The sequence below is a fragment of the Mytilus californianus genome, unplaced genomic scaffold, assembly GCF_021869535.1.
Source record: "Mytilus californianus isolate M0D057914Y unplaced genomic scaffold, xbMytCali1.0.p SCAF_5, whole genome shotgun sequence".
In the NCBI taxonomy this organism is placed as follows: domain Eukaryota; kingdom Metazoa; phylum Mollusca; class Bivalvia; order Mytilida; family Mytilidae; genus Mytilus; species Mytilus californianus.
Genome location: NW_026262701.1, coordinates 54315822 through 54335958, shown reverse-complemented (window position 1 = coordinate 54335958; position 20137 = coordinate 54315822). Strand labels below are relative to the sequence as shown.

General features: G+C 32.1%; 1 protein-coding gene across 1 annotated transcript in view; it reads right to left on the bottom strand.

The window, feature by feature from the left end:
- The window catches only part of LOC127702639 (uncharacterized), a 117711-nt gene that overhangs the window by 9774 nt on the left and 87800 nt on the right, over window positions 1–20137 (bottom strand). The window contains exons 3-4 of the mRNA XM_052206922.1: window positions 10752–11098; window positions 1624–1970 (exon numbers count right to left, since the gene is read on the bottom strand). Coding sequence (XP_052062882.1) covers window positions 1624–1970; window positions 10752–11098 — 694 coding nt within the window. The remainder of the gene's footprint in view (window positions 1–1623; window positions 1971–10751; window positions 11099–20137) is intronic.

Sequence of the window (20137 nt, the reverse complement as noted above, 5' to 3'; positions counted from 1 at the left end):
CGATGGTACTCTAAAGTGCGATGGTCACGATAAAGTGCGATGGTCGTTAGGTTACTGTCTTGCTGATGAGTATCTCTTTAACAGACGGATCTCACAAAACATGTTTAAACCACCAGAATTTTTTCGCCTCTCCCAAGTCAGGACCCCGCCTTCAGGTGCGGGATTTTCTCGATGTGTTTTAGACCAATTGTTGGCCTTGGGTTGTTTTCTGCTCTTTGGTCGGGTTGCTGTCTCTTTGACTCATTCCCCGTTTCCATTCTCAATTGTATGATGAACCATATTGCAAAAATTTGTTTTATAAAATAATTCAATTAGAAAGTAAAAAAAAAAAGCACTTATTTCACGCAATTAAATGACATGGGATTACAAACATAGAATTTGAAGGCGTTTCTAAATTAAATTTGGACGATTTAAATACTTAGACATGTGGTGTATTTTGCCGTTTCACTCTCTTTTATGGTATACACCTTCCTCTTACTATCGTCAGCTTCTATGTTTATGAGAATTCATTTTTTCTAGTATTCTGACAGAAACATGTTTGTCCTCGTCAACAAAGCTGAATTTGGTTCAAAGTCTATGAGTCGATCAAAGTAAGATCAAATGCTTGCATTTCTGTTACTGTTGATGATTTTTTTGGGAAATAATTCCTCCGGATACAAACACTACTAGCACCGACCAAAAATGTTCCGGATTGGGATCATTTGTTTCTCTTGTCTAGTAAAAAACCTTCAACTGCACAAACATTCTCGTTTGTACAAACAGCTTGTAACGTTATAATGCTATTTAACGTTGCAAACGTCCATACTTTTGCAAACAATCACTTTATACTTTTGCAAACAATCACTTTCGCGGGAAAAAAACGCACTTTAGCGTATTGCGGCATCGGACATTAGTATTTTCCATTACATAGCACAGACCTTCGCACTTTAGTGTATCAAACCATCGCACTTTAGCGTAGGCCATTGCACTTTAGCCTGACCATCGCGTTTTAGCATCTCCATCGCACATTAAGAGTCCAACATATATAATATATAGTTTAATGTTGACTGTCAAAAACATTTTCTTTAGATATTATTTCTTGATCTTGAATACAATAATATGTCCAAGTTTCATAACATTCCATTGATGTCTAAATTTGTTTAACTCATGCAGACTGCATGTAAATGTTAACTTCATAAATAAAACTATTTTACAAATTTGGCTTCAAACATTATCTCTGAATCATAGAAAAAGCCTTTGCCCAAGTTTCATAAAATTCTATTAAAATTGGACAAAGTTATCATTTCTAAAAAACACTTTCACCCAGACTGTATCATAATGTTAACTGCATAAAAAAACTAAGTCATTCAATCAGTAAAATATTGAAAAAAGAAAACTAATATTTTCAAAATTTTGCTCTGAATACTGTCTTTATTATAAGAAAATAGCTTCTATTTAGGCTTGGTAAAATTCTATGAAGGTTTGACAAAGTTATTGATGTCTTAAAACTTTACTAGAGACTGAATCTAAATGTTGACGCCACTAAATGCCCTTGTGTCTCGCTTTCAAGACAAATGTTGCAAGTTCAACAAACTTATATATTTTAATGGAATATCTACCTTATAAATTAGCACTGCTACATACCTCTTACGCCATGTGCAATCTCACTCACACATGCCATTAACTGTGTCGGAAGAGTAGAAGTAGGATCTCCTGAACACACAAATATAATTCTGTCTATCACTAAATATTCTTCGCGCTGACCATATTTCTCTTTTAAACCATTTAAGCCAAAGTTTTGGTAGTGTGTTAAAACATCAGATAATTTTTCAAATTCTCCCATTTTTCCATAGAAGATAATTTTCAATATCTCTTGGGTAAACTCATCGTTCTGGTCTTCAAAACCTTTCAGATCAATGAATGTTGGCATTAAGATTCCATCATCCTCCTTGTTTTCTCCATTCCTGGAGTAGTATTTCTCTTTTTTAAAACTGAAACAAAATCAACCTTATAACATCAACAGCCGTCAACATGTTTTGTTAGTATATCTTTACTTATCTAAAAAAATAAATTAGAATGTTTACTGAGCAAGCTAGCAATCATTACCCACCCCCTCCACTTAATTAACATGATTATTATGTGATAATTTATTACAAATCTTCCATTCCGAAACAATAGTCTACAATTAAAAATGTATCTGATAATAATGAATTCATACAAAGTTTTGATTAAGAAATCTTCATCAAGACTTGAAAAGAATCTGATGAAAAATGAAAAGAACTATCCTGGCAAACAGAATTTATGTGGAATATTTACAAAAGACAATCTCCAAAAATTGCTCCAACATTTCAATTTTTTATACTCAACAAATAAAAAATGTAGATGAAATTCGATGCTCATTTGTTTAAATCACTTTTAAGGAATAATAATTATATTACTTCATTAGAATTAAAATTTATACACTTGAATCAAAGTGATCGAATCATTTCTTGCTTCCATGTCATATATATCTTTTCCTTTCACTGCTTAAAACAGGGAATTCCACAAAGAATCAATTGTTCAAGACATTTTGAACCAATAATTTCAACAATTAGAAACATTATTGCATGTGTATATATTACATTGGAAACCATTTGGAATCAAATTAATAGACCATTTTCATATTACCGACCTTTGACTGACAGGTTGTGACAGAATATAAGTTCCCCCATAATATTTGTTCCAACGAACTTGTATCATATAACAAAAGTTCCATTGGGAACTTTCCTTATATATATAGATTCTTACATTGATACCAGTGGATTATCGGATTTATCCAATCGAGATAGTTAAATTATCTATTTTAAAGTCCGAGCCTTGGCGAGGACTTTAAAATTTATAATTTAACTATCGAGATTGGATAAATCCGATAATTCACGAGTTTCCCAATGAAACTTTTGTTATATATGCTAAAAGTTCTTTGGAATAAATATTATGTACAATGTTTTGATATTTGAAGTATACAAGAACAACATCAAATAGGGGTGTCATGTATCATTAAACACAAATTCTTTTTATTAAACAATACCAATATCAACCTGTTAAAATCTAAAAGATTCATTGTCAATCAGAATCAATCGTATACATATTTTGTTATAAAAGACCTTAGTTTACATGTGGGACAAATTGCGAACAATGTACTAAGTTTGGGCAAAATTCATTATAGGATGTACAATTTGTAAGTTCATCTGTGACATTCACCTTTGACCTTGAAAATCAATATTCTTAAAGACAAGGACTAACAGTTTACTAAGTTTGGTTAAAATCTATTGTAAGATTTTGATTGTAGATCGATTGATAAAAGTTTCAGGAATTTTTATTATATGACCAAAAGTTCCAGGAAAATTTGATATATAATGAAATTTCCAGGAATATTTGTTATGTAATAAAAGTTCCAAGAATATTTTTTATATAATGAAAGTTCCAAGAACATTTGTTATTTAATCATGACACATGACACTCTTTCTTTAAAGGAACAAATATTATGAAACCAAATGATGAGTTCCAGGAAAATATATCTTATGAAGGTGGAAATAATGGTATGTAATGTTTGTTCCCAAGAACTTTTATTATCCATAGTTTTGTTCCAGGGGGAAGAAGTATTTTGCGGAACAAATAATATGTTCACAGAGAATCTATGTTAAGATTAGGACCATAGGTTGAGGACACTATTACATGTATAATGTATAAACCTGTAGAAGCTACTATTTTTTACATCTAATCGTTATAATTTTAGGGTTTAAGTTACGATATACATGTTATTAATGCAATTAAATCTGCTGATGTAAATATTCCCACTGTACATTTTTTAGCACAAATTTTACTTATTTTTTTTTAGATTCGTTTTAAAATATCTTACCATAGCTAATGTTTCTCTAACGTATACCAAAAAGATAAATAAATGTCTGCTGTAAATATATCTCCTTACCACCTTTTCTTTTATGTTAATTTTAACATTTTAAAGATAAGGTTTTTAGATTTTACTACCGTGTGACACAGGTGCTCCGATGTGGAGGAATTTACAAAGAAAAGAAGAAGTTATAACGATAGCAAAGTGCGGTATATCTGATAACCAAATAAATGGGGAATGTGTCCATGGGACACATATGATGCCCCCGCTCGCATATAACGTTATAAAGGGACATAACTCAAGAACGGTAAAAGTGGCACTACCCAAATGTGTACTTGATCTGAGTTTTGTGGTAATAAACATTGTGTATAAGTTTCATAACATTTGGTTGAGGCAAACTTATGTTTATAATAGTGAACAAAAACACTGTAATTATATCATTAAATAGTGTTTTTATTGGTACTAATATTGATTTTGTTATCAGTAAATTAAAAGCAAACTCAATATTATTGTTATATATATATATATATATATACATTCATGGATCTACAATCTGTCGATACCTGTGTCTTGGCATTGCACAAGGTCATGTTCTTTTCTGACTGTTTATGACGTCTTTACACTAAATCCATTAGATGTTGGATGTGTGCGGATTGATAATTTAGTCTTAGATGCATGATTTTTTTTATTAGTTGTTAGTGGCTTTGAACTAGCTGTCAGTAACTGCGAGTACTCTCAGATCTGTACTTAGTGTCTTTTTGTTGTTTGGATGTACAAGTACCGAGCCACGTCCACTTGTATTTGTAGTATATGTATTTTTATCCATCTGATGAGTTAAGCCTCTTTCAACTGATGTTTATAGTTCGCACTTATGTTGTACTGTTACACCACTGTCCCAGGTTAGGGGGGGGGGGGTCCCGCTAACATGTTTAACCCCGCCACATTCCGTATGACCTATAGTTGTTAATTTCTGTGTCATTTGGTCTCTTGTGGAGAGTTGTCTCATTGGCAATCATAACATCTTCTTTTTTATAGAAATAAAAAAATCGGAATTTTTCTATTTGCAAAGGGGCATAACTCTAGAATTGTAAAAGTGACGCCACCAAAATTCAAACTTGATCTGTGTTTTGTGGTAATAGCATTGTGTATAAGTTTTATAACATTTCGTTGAGACAAAGTAAAGTTAGAGATCAGAAACGAAAAATTCAGCATTTTTTTCATTTGTAAGGGGCATAACTCTAGAACGGTAAAATTGACGCCACCAAAATTCAAATTTGATCTGTGTTTTCAGACAATAAGCATTGTGTAAAAGTTTCATAATATTTGGTTGAGGCAAACTAAAGTTAGAGAACGGAAACGAAAAATTCAGCAATTTTTTCCATTTGTAAAGTGGCATAACTCTAGAATGGTAATAGTAACGCCACAAAAATTCAAACTCGATCTGTGTTTTGTGGTAATAAGCATTGTGTATAAGTTTAATAGCATTTGGTTGAGGCAAACTAATGTTAGAGAACGGAAACGAAAAAATCAGCAATTTTTCCATTTGTAAAGGGCATAACTCTAGAACGGTAAAAGTAACGCCACCAACATTCAAAATTTATTTGTGGTTTCAGGTAATAAGCATTGTGTATGAGTTTCATAACATTTGGTTGAGGCAAACTAATGTTAGAGAACGGAAGCGAAAAATTCAGCATTTTTTCCATTTGTAAAGGGGCATAACTCTAGAACGGTAGAAGAAACGCCAACAACATTCAAACTTTATTTGTGGTTTCAGGTAATAAGCATTGTGTATAAGTTTCATAACATTTGGTTGAGGCAAACTAAAGTTAGAGAACGGAAACCAATTGTAGGGCGTACGGACGGACGTATGGATGTACGGACGTACAGATGTACTGACGGACAAGGGTAAAACTTAATGCCCCCTCCACTACGGCGGGGGCATAAAAAAGCATATTCAACCATGATTAAACATTTCAAAGTAAACAACTTTAATTTTGTGAAAGTTGGCTAGTACAGACACGAAATTAATGTATAATCTTTACAAAGTAAACTATAATTTCGATTGAAAAACCCAAGGATCTTTTTTCAAATATCGTATTTGTCTCCATAAAAGGCGCCCAACTGTCCTTTGGTCTTTGGTTCGTTTATTATTTTGTAAATCGCCTCCAAAGAAACAGCGAATTGTTATTTAGCCTGGCCAAAAAACGTTATTTTCTTTTGTTGGTAGCGACAAAAATAATAATAATAATACAGGAAATGTCTGAAACGTCCTCCAATACTTAGGACAAATTATGGCAGTCGACGAAAACCCAAATTTAGTGTCAAAGGAACATGAACATAAAAAAGGCGACGGTACCAGTATTTACATTGTAAATGAAGATTCTCGTAAATATCGCCCGGTTGGAGAAGTCATAGCCCTGGTTACTGTATGTTTGCAGCAAAATGTACTGCAACATTTTCTTAATCATTATTCTGTTCTTTGAGGCGTAATGTATTTTATGGAGTGGAGTGTTAGAGTGGACTATTGGAGTGGAGTGTTGGAGTGAACTTTTGGAGTGAGATTTTGGATTGAAATATTTGGAGCGAGACTTTGGAGTGAAATATTTGGAGTGAGATTATGAAGTTAAATTTTGTAGTGAACAATGCACTTTACCTGCAAATCATACTGCAATGAAAATAAAAAAAATCTGCACGCAAGTTAAGGAACTTTGTAACTCAAACTGTGAAGTGAATGACCTCTTATCAACCAAGTCCTTTACAACAATTTTTAATTCCCTTAATCTACTGATGCATAACTAAAAGTTTGACATACTTTATAATAACTTTTACAGACAGCATTGTGATATCCAAGTCTCATTGAAAAATGCATCCTCACCATGATGGGGAGTTTGCATACTGGTGTATCATGTTTAAAGTATTTTGTAAAATGAAACATATCTCTTTACATTATCATTTACGTATCATAATAATTGTTTTTGCACTGTTGATCTCAGCTTTTTTCATTGATTTACAAATTAACACATTAGACGTTTGCTTATGTTAAGAAGAAATTTCCTGCCAAGTGACAGTCATATATTTGCGAAGTTGAAAAGGGAGCCCATTCCAGCGACACATCTGTATATATCTTAATAAAGGAGGTGACACGTACACACCCTCCCAGGTGTGGTAACCAGTACAGTAGACATACATGATTATTCGAGGTCACCTTTATATAAAACCGAGTCCCTGTATATATGCCATATAAAACAAACAATGTTTGTATCTATTTGTTTTCTTTTATATGTATGTGCTGTACATAATTGTGTTAAATTAATTTTTTTAGGTATATACTCCATATGGAGGTGCTCCTACTTACTGGCGGCTTATACACCGAAGAAGAAACCGAGCGCCATCTGTCGTCATAATGATCGTTAGCATAATACAACGATTACATTTAACGAATCGACATGTTTCAAGTTACAAAACACCAATATACAAATTGACAATTTACCAATAAAGAATTTTGAAATTACACAGTTACAAAGTTACAAGTTACAAATTGACAATTTACGAATTAAGAATTTTGAAATTACAAAATTTAAGATACAAGTTACAAATTGACAATTTACGAATTAAGAATTTTGAATTTCACAGTTACAAGTTACAAATTGACAATTTACGAATTAAGAATTTTGAAATTACAAAGATACAAGTTACAAATTGACAATTTACGAATTAAGAATTTTGAAATTTCACAGTTACAAGTTACAAATTGCCATTTTACGAAATAAGAATTTTGAAATTACACAGTTACAACATAGATATAATAGCCATAGCTGTGGCTATTATATCTATGGTTACAAGCTACAAATTAACAATTTATGAATGAAGAATTTTGAAATTACACAGTTACAAGTTACAAATGGACAATTTATGAATTAAGAATTTTGACCCCGTTGGCTTTCCATATGCTTGAGCCACTCTTCTGTTTAAATAAAAATATATTTAAATGTGTTAAAAATCTTGAAAGTATTTCCATTTTCTGAATTTTGGATTCATGGAAATATTAGTTATTAATTCTTATTACCTATACCTATCATTTCAGTAATAGAACACAATAATAAGAGATGAACTGCAACTTATACAATGTTATGTGCGAGATTTTCATTGAGAAAAATTTTACGATTAAGGGGTGTATTCAAAAGATCGATTTCGGATACAAAAATGGGGTTGCGGGTTTATATCTGATTTTTTTTTAATTGCACGAAAGTGTCACTTCGGCACAAACAAATCTGTGGACCGATCGTCGCTAATTTACGCAAAAAAGGTGCCTTCAATCATCTATTACATTTATTTCTAGATAAGACCTCTGGCGATAAACTTTTTTTGTAGTGGGTCGGGTTCTTTTTGTTTTTAATCCTACTTTTGATGTAGCACCTAAAAGAAAAACTATGATAGGATGTTAAAATTTATTTGCTATCAATGTTTTTCTATCCACGCAAAGAGATTGTTAAAAAAACGTCAGTATTAAATGCACATACTGACCCAGCATTTCTTTGTGGCCATATTTCAATTGGTCTTTAATTTCGTCGTGTACAATAACATGCTTCATTACGAATCTTGGTATAGTCGATGTGCACATTCTGCACTAAGGTGAAAGTATGTGCTCTTCATGTTCTTAAGAGGTTTTTGTCTCGCATTTTTGACGACGTAAACAAATGTTTGATAGAAAGTACTTGTGATAGATCAATGATAATTTGCATGAAGTTGTATTACTATCAGTACATATCAGATTGACGACCATTTAGGGCCCCTGCCCCCTAGGGATGGTTCAGTGACTTTGAATTAATAAGCCAATTTCAATGATAAGTTTTCTGCTTAAGTTAGTATGATATGAACTACTTGCGATAGACCAATGATATTTTCTGTAAAGCTGCATTACTATAAGTACATATCAGTTTGACGACTATTTTAAGGCATGCCCCCTTGGTCATGGTCCAGTGACTTTCAATCGATTAAAAATGTTCAATGTTATTTCTTATAATTAAGTTAGTTTGATAGGAACTACTTGAAATAGACAATATTTTCTATAAAGTTACATGCGTCTTTTTCTGAATTTTATGCCAACAGGCGAGATATATCTCTGTGTCAACAGGTTATTTGACAATTCGACTTGGGGCTGAGGTATGATCTGAAGTCGAACCTTTTAAAAAGTAAATCATGTGGCGACTTTCTATGCTTTTTTTTAGAATTCCTGGTTACAACCATAACATTTACGAATCAAAGCAGCATATAATGTCAGATGAAATGGTTGATCCGGAGTTGAAGTTTTTTATTCAACATATTCCTGTAGTTCAGTATTGCTTTTATTTGCAGCACCCTTCATTCTTTGTGTAGCTTTAGAGGTTTTCTTTCCTCTTTGTGGCATTAACGCTACACTTTTTTCTGTAGCTTTTAAGATAAGATACACATATGCCAAGATACTGACTAAACAAAACATTCAACTCCCTAACATTCTACATGTGCGGGATAACTAAACTATATACTTCAAAATCTCACTCCAAAATTTCACTCCAACACTCCACTCCAATACTTCATTCCAACACACCACTCCATAAAATACATTATGCCGTTCTTTGAAGTGGTGTTGGTCTTGGCCAGAATTTTTATATTGTTCAGTTTTTTATTATAAGTCATAAAGTTTTAATTTCTGAGTGGTGTTAAGTATCATGAACTCATACAATGTCAGTCTTAGCTGGGACTATTATACGTGTCCCAGGTCTTAGTCACATAAATCACCATGAACTAAATTAACATTTGTCAAATTAAACTACAAAAGCACAGAATTCACAATATCAATTAGAATCATACAGGTTAGTACCTCTTTGCTGAAACATGCACTTGTAATTTTTTTTTATTATAAACGAATGGCCCATTCATTTCACAACATGGCCCATAAGTTCTAAAAATGGCCCATTGATTTTTTTTTTTTTTTTTTGGGGGGGGGGAGGGGTGGGGGGGCTGGGACCATAGAGAATAAATCTTTCCAGATCACTGGAAAAAGAACAGATAAAGGCTATTCAGATCACTGAAAAAAGGACAGACAAAGGCATAGACGAAGGCACAGGCAAGAGACCTTAACAGCCCTATGCTATTGTAGATTAAGCACTCAAATTTATGGAAAATATTACTATGTTTTTTTAAAATAGCAAGATATACTGTCTTGGGGCCTTTTCAGTAAAAAAAATAAATAAAAGAATGTGTCCATGGGACAAGGATGATGCCCCAGCTTGCATATAACGTTATAAAGGGACATAACTCAAGAACGGTAAAAGTGATGCCACCCAAAAATCGTACTTGATCTGCGTTTTGTGGTAATAAGCATTGTGTATTAATTCCGTAACAATTGGTTGAGACAAACTTGTTAGAGAACGGAAACAAAAAATTCAGCAATTTTTCCAATTGTAAAGGGGCATAACTCTAGAACAGTAAAAGCGACGCCACCAAAATTCAAACTTGATTTGTGTTCTGTAGTAATAAGAATAGTGTATAAGATTCATAACATTTGGTTATGGCAAACTTAAGTAAGAGAATGGAAATGAAAAATTCAGCAATTTTTCCATTTGTAAAGGGCCATAACTCTAGAGAGGTAAAATTGACGCCACCCAAATTCACACATGATCCGTGTTTTGTGGTAATTTGCATTGAGTATAAGTTTCAAAACATATAGATGAGGCAAACTAATGTTTGAGAAGAAAAACCAATTTTGGGAAGTAAGGACATACGGACGTACTGACGGACGGATGTACAGACGGACAAGGGTAAAACTTAATGCCCCCTCCGATACATCGGGGGCATAGAAAGTGCAATTTGCATTTAGAAACTGCTTGATAAAGGACTATACCTGATCAATGATTGTGAAATCTGTTTTCCCAATCCACCATAGCTACCCTGTTGGGTCATTTCTTTCCATTTTCCGTCACTAAAGCTGGCAAATATAGTATTAAGAAAAGATGATTTTCCACATCCATGTGAACCAATGATTGCAATATTCAATGGTCGTTTTCCACTCGATATAGTTCCAGCCTCATTTTGACAAATTTTAATCAGCTTCTGTTTTTCATCCCAGCCTTTTTTCTTTGTAGAATCGATCTCAAGGAGGCTACCTATATCTATATCACTGTCTGAATCTTCTTTCTTTGAAAGTGGTCCAATTGAACCTTCAAAGGTATCCCCACTGAGTGCAGTCATCTATAAATATACATAACAGACAAATCAGATATACAAATGAGGAGATGTGGTATGATTGCCAATGAGACAAATATCCACCAGAGTTAAAATGATATCGTTATAGTAAGCAATTGTAGGCCACTGTATGGCCTTTAACAATGAGAAAAAACCCATACAGTACAGTCAGCTATAAAAGACCCTGTAATGAAAATTTTTTATTCAATTCAAACCAGAAAACTAACAACCCAATTTATAACAAAACAATTTACGAAAAAAAATATGACAGACATGAACTCAAGACAAACACTGTATTACCAATGACTACAGGTTCTAGATTTTGTACAGACACAGAAAGAATTTGGGGGTGTTAAACATGCGTGTGAGTGCTCAACTAGTACACTCCCCTTAACCTGGAACAGTGGCATAACAGCACAACATAAGATCAAACTGTAAAAATCAGTTGCAATTGCCCTTACTCAAAATATCGGCAGGAGACACAAAATCCACTAAGATAAAAAAAAAAAATAGACACAAAGCCGAGTACTTGCAGTAACTGAAAGCTAGTTCAAAGACAATTATGAAACTAATAAATAAATCATGTTCTCCCAGACTAAAGTATCAATCAGTTCATATCCAACAGATTTAGGAAAGATGTCATAAACAGTCTGAGAATTGCATGAACTTGTGCAATGACAAAATACAAGTACTAAATAATATTGACAGGATGTAGGATCATGTACGTCGGTATTGAGTTCACCATGTTCACATAATTGTACATATAAAGCAATATCATATTCAGTTATGTTTTAATTTTTACAAAAACTGATATAAACAATATTTAAGGATTTTACAACAGCTTCAAAATGTCACTGGAACACCAATGAGATCACTTGGTCATAATTTCCAGAGGTCAATTAAGATATGTCAGGTTTTAATGTGAATATCAACATGATCAAGGGAATTAAGGGTGTCCTAATTAGACATAAAAATAAATAATTATTAAGAAGCCTGTAATTCAGTGGTTGTCGTTTGTTGATGTGTTACATATTTGTTTTTTGTTCATTTTTTTGTACATAAATTAGGCTGTTAGTTTTCTCGTTTGATATTTTTACATTTGTCATTTTGGGGCCTTTTATAGCTGACTATGCGGGTTGGGCTTTGCTCATTGTTGAAGGCCGTACGGTGACCTATAGTTGATCATTTTGTGTCATTTGGTCTCTTGTGAAGAGTTGTCTCATTGGCAATCATACCACATCATTTTTTTTTATATAAATAGAAAAATTACATATCTATGGCAACCATTATGAATTTGATGTACATACTTGAGGAACCTAAACTTAATACACTGTAGTGCATGCACCAAGCATTAAGAACTTCAAAACTGCTCTAACGCACTGTCAATAAATTGACAGCGCTCTCTCTACCATAATTGTATTAAAGCCAGTATTGGTATCCATGACCATGAAAGCATACTCATACAGATACATATATATTTCAGGAAGTAAAATTTCCATTATATTATATTAATGAGAAGTAATTATAATGGATGGAAAAAGTGTGATAATGAACACAACAAAAGACAGATGAAGATGACAGATGATTGTGATCTTCATCTATATAAATATTTTGTTGTCTTCATTAGCACACTTTTGAGTGGATTTCTACAGCGCACAGGGATACATTTCTGAGTCTGAAACATTGAAAACCATAGTAACCTCATCTCACAAGCTTTCTGCTTGTAATACACATTTTTTTCAGCTTTGTACATGTGTTATTTTTATCACACAGGGTATACATGCATTGCATGCCCTTATAAAGGAATCAAATACATTCTCCTATTTTATTGTCATGATAAAGATTTTTGGTTGATCTAATTTCCTTTTGGTTCTTCCATTGATTGTTAATTTTTATTAAGTGAGAATGGTTAATTGGGACAAAGAAATACTGGGTGTCCGTCCGTGCGTCTGTCGATCCAGTCATGTTAAAGCACTCTCACATATTCAATTCTTGTCAGATTTTTATATCAAAGGATTATATCAGCAATGTGTGGGACAAGTTTGTAAATCACAGTCGATCAACTATTTTTGAAAGAGTTATGCCCTTGGAAATATTAATTTTATAGAAAATTGCATTGTAAAGGGTTTCAAGCCTACATTTCTCTTAAGATATTTACTGATATTTATAAAAAGTTTTAAAGTACCAAAACAAAAATTTTAGTAATTGGACAGATACAATATGCGCATCGCTGGGGACAATGGAACTCTGCAGTGTTCTTTTACTTCATACCTGATTTACTCTGGATTCATTATTATTCTTTGTATACCAATTTTAGTGGATTTCGTTGGTACAGGTAAACCAAGAATTTAAATGTTCAACGAATTACACATTTTCAATAAGTTTGTATGCAGACTTTGGCAAATCCACGTAATCAAATATCAACGAAAATGAAAGTTTTTCTCAATCCACGAAAATTGGTACCCACGAAAATTAATGAATCCACAGTATTCAAAATTTGAAAAATAACAAGCTTTCATCATTTATTAAATGAAAATAGAAAAGAAAATCGAAATTTTTAATTCGAGGTTATTGAAATTTGACCTGACAAGAGTCAAATTTGCTCTGACCAATGTCCCCAAAGATAGAAAATGTAAATAACTTTTGTATTTCTCAAATGATTGACTTAAAATTTTGGAACATATCTGACCAGATCTAATCTTTGAATTAATGAATAAAACTAAAATCTAAATTTTCACTTTTATAGGAACTGCTTTTATCTAAAGTTCCTGAGAAATATTTGAAAGAACAGAAAAAAGTAGTTTTAAATTCATAGGGGATAATAAACCAGATAAAGTTAAAAGAAATTCGATCATTGGTCCATATGAAAAGGGGGGGATTATATATGATAAAAACAAGAAGTTATTTCATTGCTTTAAAAGCTATGCGGGTTAAAAGATTTAAGTGATTGTGACTTAATATGGATATTGGAAAATTATACCTCAGCACTGTTTCTGTAATTTTGGGTCAAACTGGCTAGTGTTTTAAACAAACAATGGGGATATTCCAGAAGAAAGTCCGAAAAAATCCTAGATTTTTATAAAACTATCCTTAAATGTTTGAAATTAACTGGTTGGGGTTTCACGAAAAAAGCCTGAAAATATAACAGATATAAGAAAACAAATATTATGGAACAACAAATTAATTAAATTTGAAAGTAAAGCTATTATTTACAAAAATTGAAGGCCAAGCGATCTTTATAATTTATGTAAATGATATCGGAGATGAAAAAAGCTGCGTTTTCAAAAGATGTCATTTTTAATAAATTAAAAAACAAATCAAACTGGACAGCTGAAATTAATTTAGTAAAGAATTCAATACCAAAAGATTGGGTAGCTATTTAAAGTCGGAAAATTCTATAAACAGCACTGTTAATATAAAAAAGAAACTAATTTTTATGGAAAGGATTACCCATGAAATTAAAATCACTATCAAACAAAATTTTACATAAGTCTCTGATAAATAAAAAAAATTAACCAGTTTTTGGACAAATAAATGGGGAATGTGTCCATTGGACACAGATGATGCCCCCGCTTGCATATAACGTTATAAAGTGATATAACTCAAGAACTGTAAAAGTGATTCCATCCAAATTTGTACTTGATCTGACTTTTGTGGTAATAAGCATTGTGCATAAGTTTCATAACATTTGGTTGAATCAAACTAAAGTAAGAAACAGAAACAAATATTTCAGCAATTTTTCCATTTGTAAAGGGGCATAACTCTAGAACAGTAAAAGTGACGCCACCAAAATTCAAACTTGACCTGTGTTTTGTGGTAATTAGCATTGTGTATAATTTTCATAACATTTGGTTGAAGCAAACTAAAGTTAGAGAACGAGAAATTTCAGCAATTTTTCCATTTGTAAAGGGGCATAACTCTAGAATGGTAAAAGTGACGCCACAAAATTCAAACTTGATCTGTTTTGTGGTTATAAGCATGGTGTATAAGTTTCATAACATTTGGTTGAGACAAGCTAAAGTTAGAGAACGGAAACCAATTTTGGGACGTATGTACATGCGTACGTACAGACGAACGGACAAGGGTAAAACTTAATGCCCCCTCCGCTACGGCGGGGGCATAAAAAATGGCTGTGTATACTTATTATAGATGATCAAATATTTGAAAGAAAATAAACTTACTTTTAAGGGGCATTACCTGTTAAATTCATGTTCACCGATTTGACTCAAATGCTCATATTTGATTTATAACATACAAAGAAGTATATATATATCCAAGTTGTAAAAAGGCTAAAATAAACAATTTTCAATGCATGTGCTCGATAATATGTATCAACATTTCGCGTGTATTTCAGTCTAGACGCCATCTAATTTACCATCGTCATTCAAGTCGACATCGGAAGACTGCAGACGGCCATAAAAACCGATGTAAACATAAATATAGATACAAGTTTGAGCTTTCTAAAAAGCTGTGGACTGCTTCGCTCTATCCTAATTTAATGTTATATGTGTGCATGTGGGTGTTGATTTAGTATTGGAAATGTGGTATTTTTAGATATTGATTGATATAAAATGGATGGCTTAGACTTGGAATATCAATTTTTGTATATATATTAAGATGAACTTTTCTGAATCTGGCTGTTCAGTGTTTAGTTGTCCATGTTGTCAATGCGTTTTTGTGGAGGGGTGGTTTTCTAGTTTTTTCAGCTAGTCATTGACTTGCGATTTTGATTGTTAGTTCTGTATATATTTTATTTAGATATATATGAATGTTTAGATAAGTTGATAAAGAGTAACATGATTTCGAGTGATAAGACAATAACAATAAAAACCAAGGAGTAAACAAAGACTTGTACAACCAAAAGATATTTACAACAGTTAAGATAAATAAGAAACAGCAATACATATTTAGTTTCAGTGAAAATGATGTTGTTCTACTTTAAGAGTGTGCGTTATACACCCATGCTTTTAAAATTTTGTTCACTTTACTTGTTGAAAATTAATACATTTACAAATAGACACGACTCTGGAGGTGTGCATCTCTGGAGGTGTGCCTAGATTGACAGAAGTTATAGAATACAGATAATGCATTTTTGTAAAATTGTATAGGAACATTGTTTAGCAAAACAAATCGTGCATATTGCCGATTAACAAAGCAAATAAACACGTATTAATAATTGACATTTTAATAAATTGAGTTTCAGTGTGCAATATATGCATAATAAAACGAGAATGAATTAATAACAGTTGATCGGAACTGAAATACACATAGCTAATTTTCCGGCATTTGATGTCTTATCCTGAGACGAAAAAGTCTGTGATTCTTTATCTCATTTAAGCCAATAGCTGTTGCTGTATCTCAGCCGCATCATAAAGCAACCAATCAAAATCTATATGCGATAAGTAATTATTTCAAGATGGCGTGTATATCGACTGAAACTAATAGCTCCGCACCGTGGTGCGAAGCAATAAATAGATAGCGAACTCGTGCAATTGGATTTTTCTAGGTCTGTTTGATTCATATTATAGGTTACGAATATATGTTAATCATCGTGTTTACCTTTATAAGAATGAGTTTGTTGTGGATCGAATCAGTCAATCAAACGGTTTACCATTGTTTCACTTTCAATGTTGACATTCTTTTCCTTTTGATAACTGAACACGCCTAATTCATGCTTAACCCAACTCTAGCTAAGTGGTTTAATTAAAGGTCACATGAATACGGATTCAATGAGATCGAATTATTCACTTGAAAGTGAATAATTCATCAGCGATGTTTCTTTGCTTATTTAGACAAAATTGAACCAAACTGGCTGCAAAAAGCGAATTATTATTTAACTTTTTCACTTTCATTCAAGATTGAACAAAGAAAAATCATATTTTAAGTTTTTTTTTTATCTCGTAGCTAATGCCCCTTTAAGATGAGGAACAGCATTAAAAGTACTGTCCTTTTTTTCTTTTTTCTTTTTTCTTTTTTTTTTTTTGGCTGTGCATGTACTGATTTTGTGTCATGGATGGATACCCCATATCCTTTATTTTTCTATTGAAACTTTTAGATGGAAATTACTACAACATATTCTACCTACAAAGAAACTTTAATTCGGGTGGAAAATTGTAAACAATAGTTTTTGTAACTTTTGTACACAAGAAGATTACGATCACTTCTTTATAATATGTCCTATTTGAAAAATCTGTTGGAATAAAATATATGAAGCTTTAAAGAGGAGTAAAATAACTTTAAAGCTCAAATTAAAACATTTAGTAATTGAATATATAAAATTTCTGACGAAGACTATTTTAGCTTGAATTACTTTTTAAAAATTGCATGTTTCTCAATTTACAAAGCGTATTACATATCTTATCAAAAGACAAAAATGTCAATGTTTTTTCAATTTTCATTTATGAATTCAATAGAAGAGTAAGTGTGACAATTCAAAATAATATGTTAGTAACCATTAGAAAACATTTGAACAATGAGTGAATCAGAGTGATATTATTGAATATATATTTGCTGTATTATGAGTTTTACAACTAATTAATGCCCTGAGTAGTTAGTGGAATGTTACAGGGTACATCAGGTTTCTATAATACAAATCCAAGTGAGATAAACATGAAAAATATGTTATCATTATGTCATGTTCAACTATACAAAAAATCTGACAGTGTCTTTGTTCCTGAAAAAAATCTCGAAGTTTTTTTAGAAAAAATCAGATTGGGATTTTATAGAACTTAGATATTTTGTTGAAGCATGATATCATATGTTCGATTTTACTGTATTTTCTCTGTATTTTGTCAGTCTCGTCTGCCATCATTTATATTAATAATGTTAGTTTATTGTCCTCTTGTACACTAAATGTGTCTGAGGTTAAATAAAGAATTTTGAACTTGAACTTGAGGAGGAGCTTGGACTCCTGTAGGATGTTGCATTGCAACAAGACAATAATTGAAACAAATAATTAATTATGTTAAAGATAAATAACAAGAGTGCACACGCTGAAATGTCTCGCCTTCTTTACTAACCATTGATATTATGTTGATAGTTCTAAATATAAAGCTTTACTACAACTATCACATAAACGTAACATGATCCAAGAAAATGAGGTCAAGATCAGATAAACCAAACTGGAAATACATGTACACCTTACAATCATTCCATACACCAAATATGCTTAAAATATAGTTGACCTATTGCACATCTAAGAAACAAACTTAACCAGAAAAAATGAACATTGATCAATGAACCATGAAAATGAGGCCAAAGTCCGATGAACCCTGCGAAACAACCATGTACACCTTACAATCATTAAATGCTTTCAATATAGACCTTTTGAATATATTATCTTAGAAACAAACTAAACCAGGAAAACTTAAGATTGACCAATGAACCATGAAAATGAGGTCATGGTCAGATGATAATTGCCAGACAGACAGCCAAAAGTTCATGAAATGCTATAAATTTGACACAAAATAATTCATGTCTAAAAAAATTAAACCCTAGACTTGTCTAAATGTTAACTGCAAAAAAGCCTTTTATCTGTAAAGAACGAAATAAATTGCTTCGCTGAGCGCAGCCTATAAGGTCCGCAGAGGTCGAGCCCTGAACAGTTGGGGCAAATTTGGACACAAAATTCAAGCTTGATACTGTCTGAATTTGGAGTGTGATCATATTTTTTGACATAATATAGGTTTCTTATACATAACGATAGTGGTCAAAGATCTTAAAAATCTATTGCGTAATACTGTGCAATAGAAGATATGAAAAATTTTTAAGAAAAAAAAATATGAACCCCTTAAAAAAATTTGAAAAAAAAATCCCCCCCCCCAACTTTTTCCCCTCTCCTAGAAGCAATTACCCCCAAACTCAATCCCAGTCTTCCCTTTGTAGTATGAAACCTTGGAGTACAATTTTAGAGAGATCCATACACTTAAACATAAGTAATTGTCCAGAAACTACAATAATGCTTGTTTTTGGCCCCTTTTGACCCCGAATTCCTAAACTGTTGATACCATAACCCCCTAAAGTCAATTTCAACCCTCCTTTTGTGGTATTGAACCTTCTTGTAAAATTTCATAGAGATCCATTCACTTAAACTAAAGTTATTGTCCGGAAACCAAATGTGTCTTCGGACGACGACGACGCAGACGACGACGACATCATGATTTATACGAACCCAAAAAAAATTTTGCGGTCGTATAAAAACTATGAAAAAAAAAGATATTTATAAAAAAAATTCTGTCCAAGATCGTTAATTTTCATGAAGGTTAGACAATGTTATTTATATCCGTGAAGCTTTAACCTTTAGTTAGACTGTATCGTTATTCTAACTGTAAAATAAACCCATGTATCAGTAATACGAAAAATGGAGAAAAAAAAAAAAAAACTTTTTGAATTTTTTCTCTGGGTCTTGTATTTGACCATAAAAAAACAAACCTTCTGTCAATGTTTCGTAAAATTCCATGAAGGTTTGACAAACATATTGATGTCTAACAAAAAACTTTAACCACAGACTTAAGGATGTACACCTCTAAGGAGCCAAAAATTTCTAGATTTAAACTATTTTTCTTAACCTGATTTTTTGGTTTATATGACTGTAAAAAGATAATTGGTGAAAAAAAATCATATGGTGATGCACTTTGCTACGGCCCTTTGAAAGTACCCAGTTTTGGTGATTTTCCCATTTTTCTTCAATTTTTATCCACTTTTGGGCTATTATTGTGAAAAAAATCACAGTTCCACAATTAAACTTTTTTTCATACTTTCAATAAAGATGAAGTTGACCAATCTGTATAAATTTAACTTAAAAAAAAATATAGGTAGGCGTTAATATAAGAAAGTTTTATCATATTTTGATGCGTTTTCGTGTCAAATTACCAAGCTGTCAGTTTTGTAAATTTGTGATTTTTCTCTATTTTAAGAACAAAATGCATATTATTTCAACTTCTTTGTTATAAATGATTGAAAAAATATATATCTAAGAAATTTGAAAATGAAAAAGTGATATGGGATGTACATGTTTCTGGTGAAATCATTTCTTGTAATTCTCAC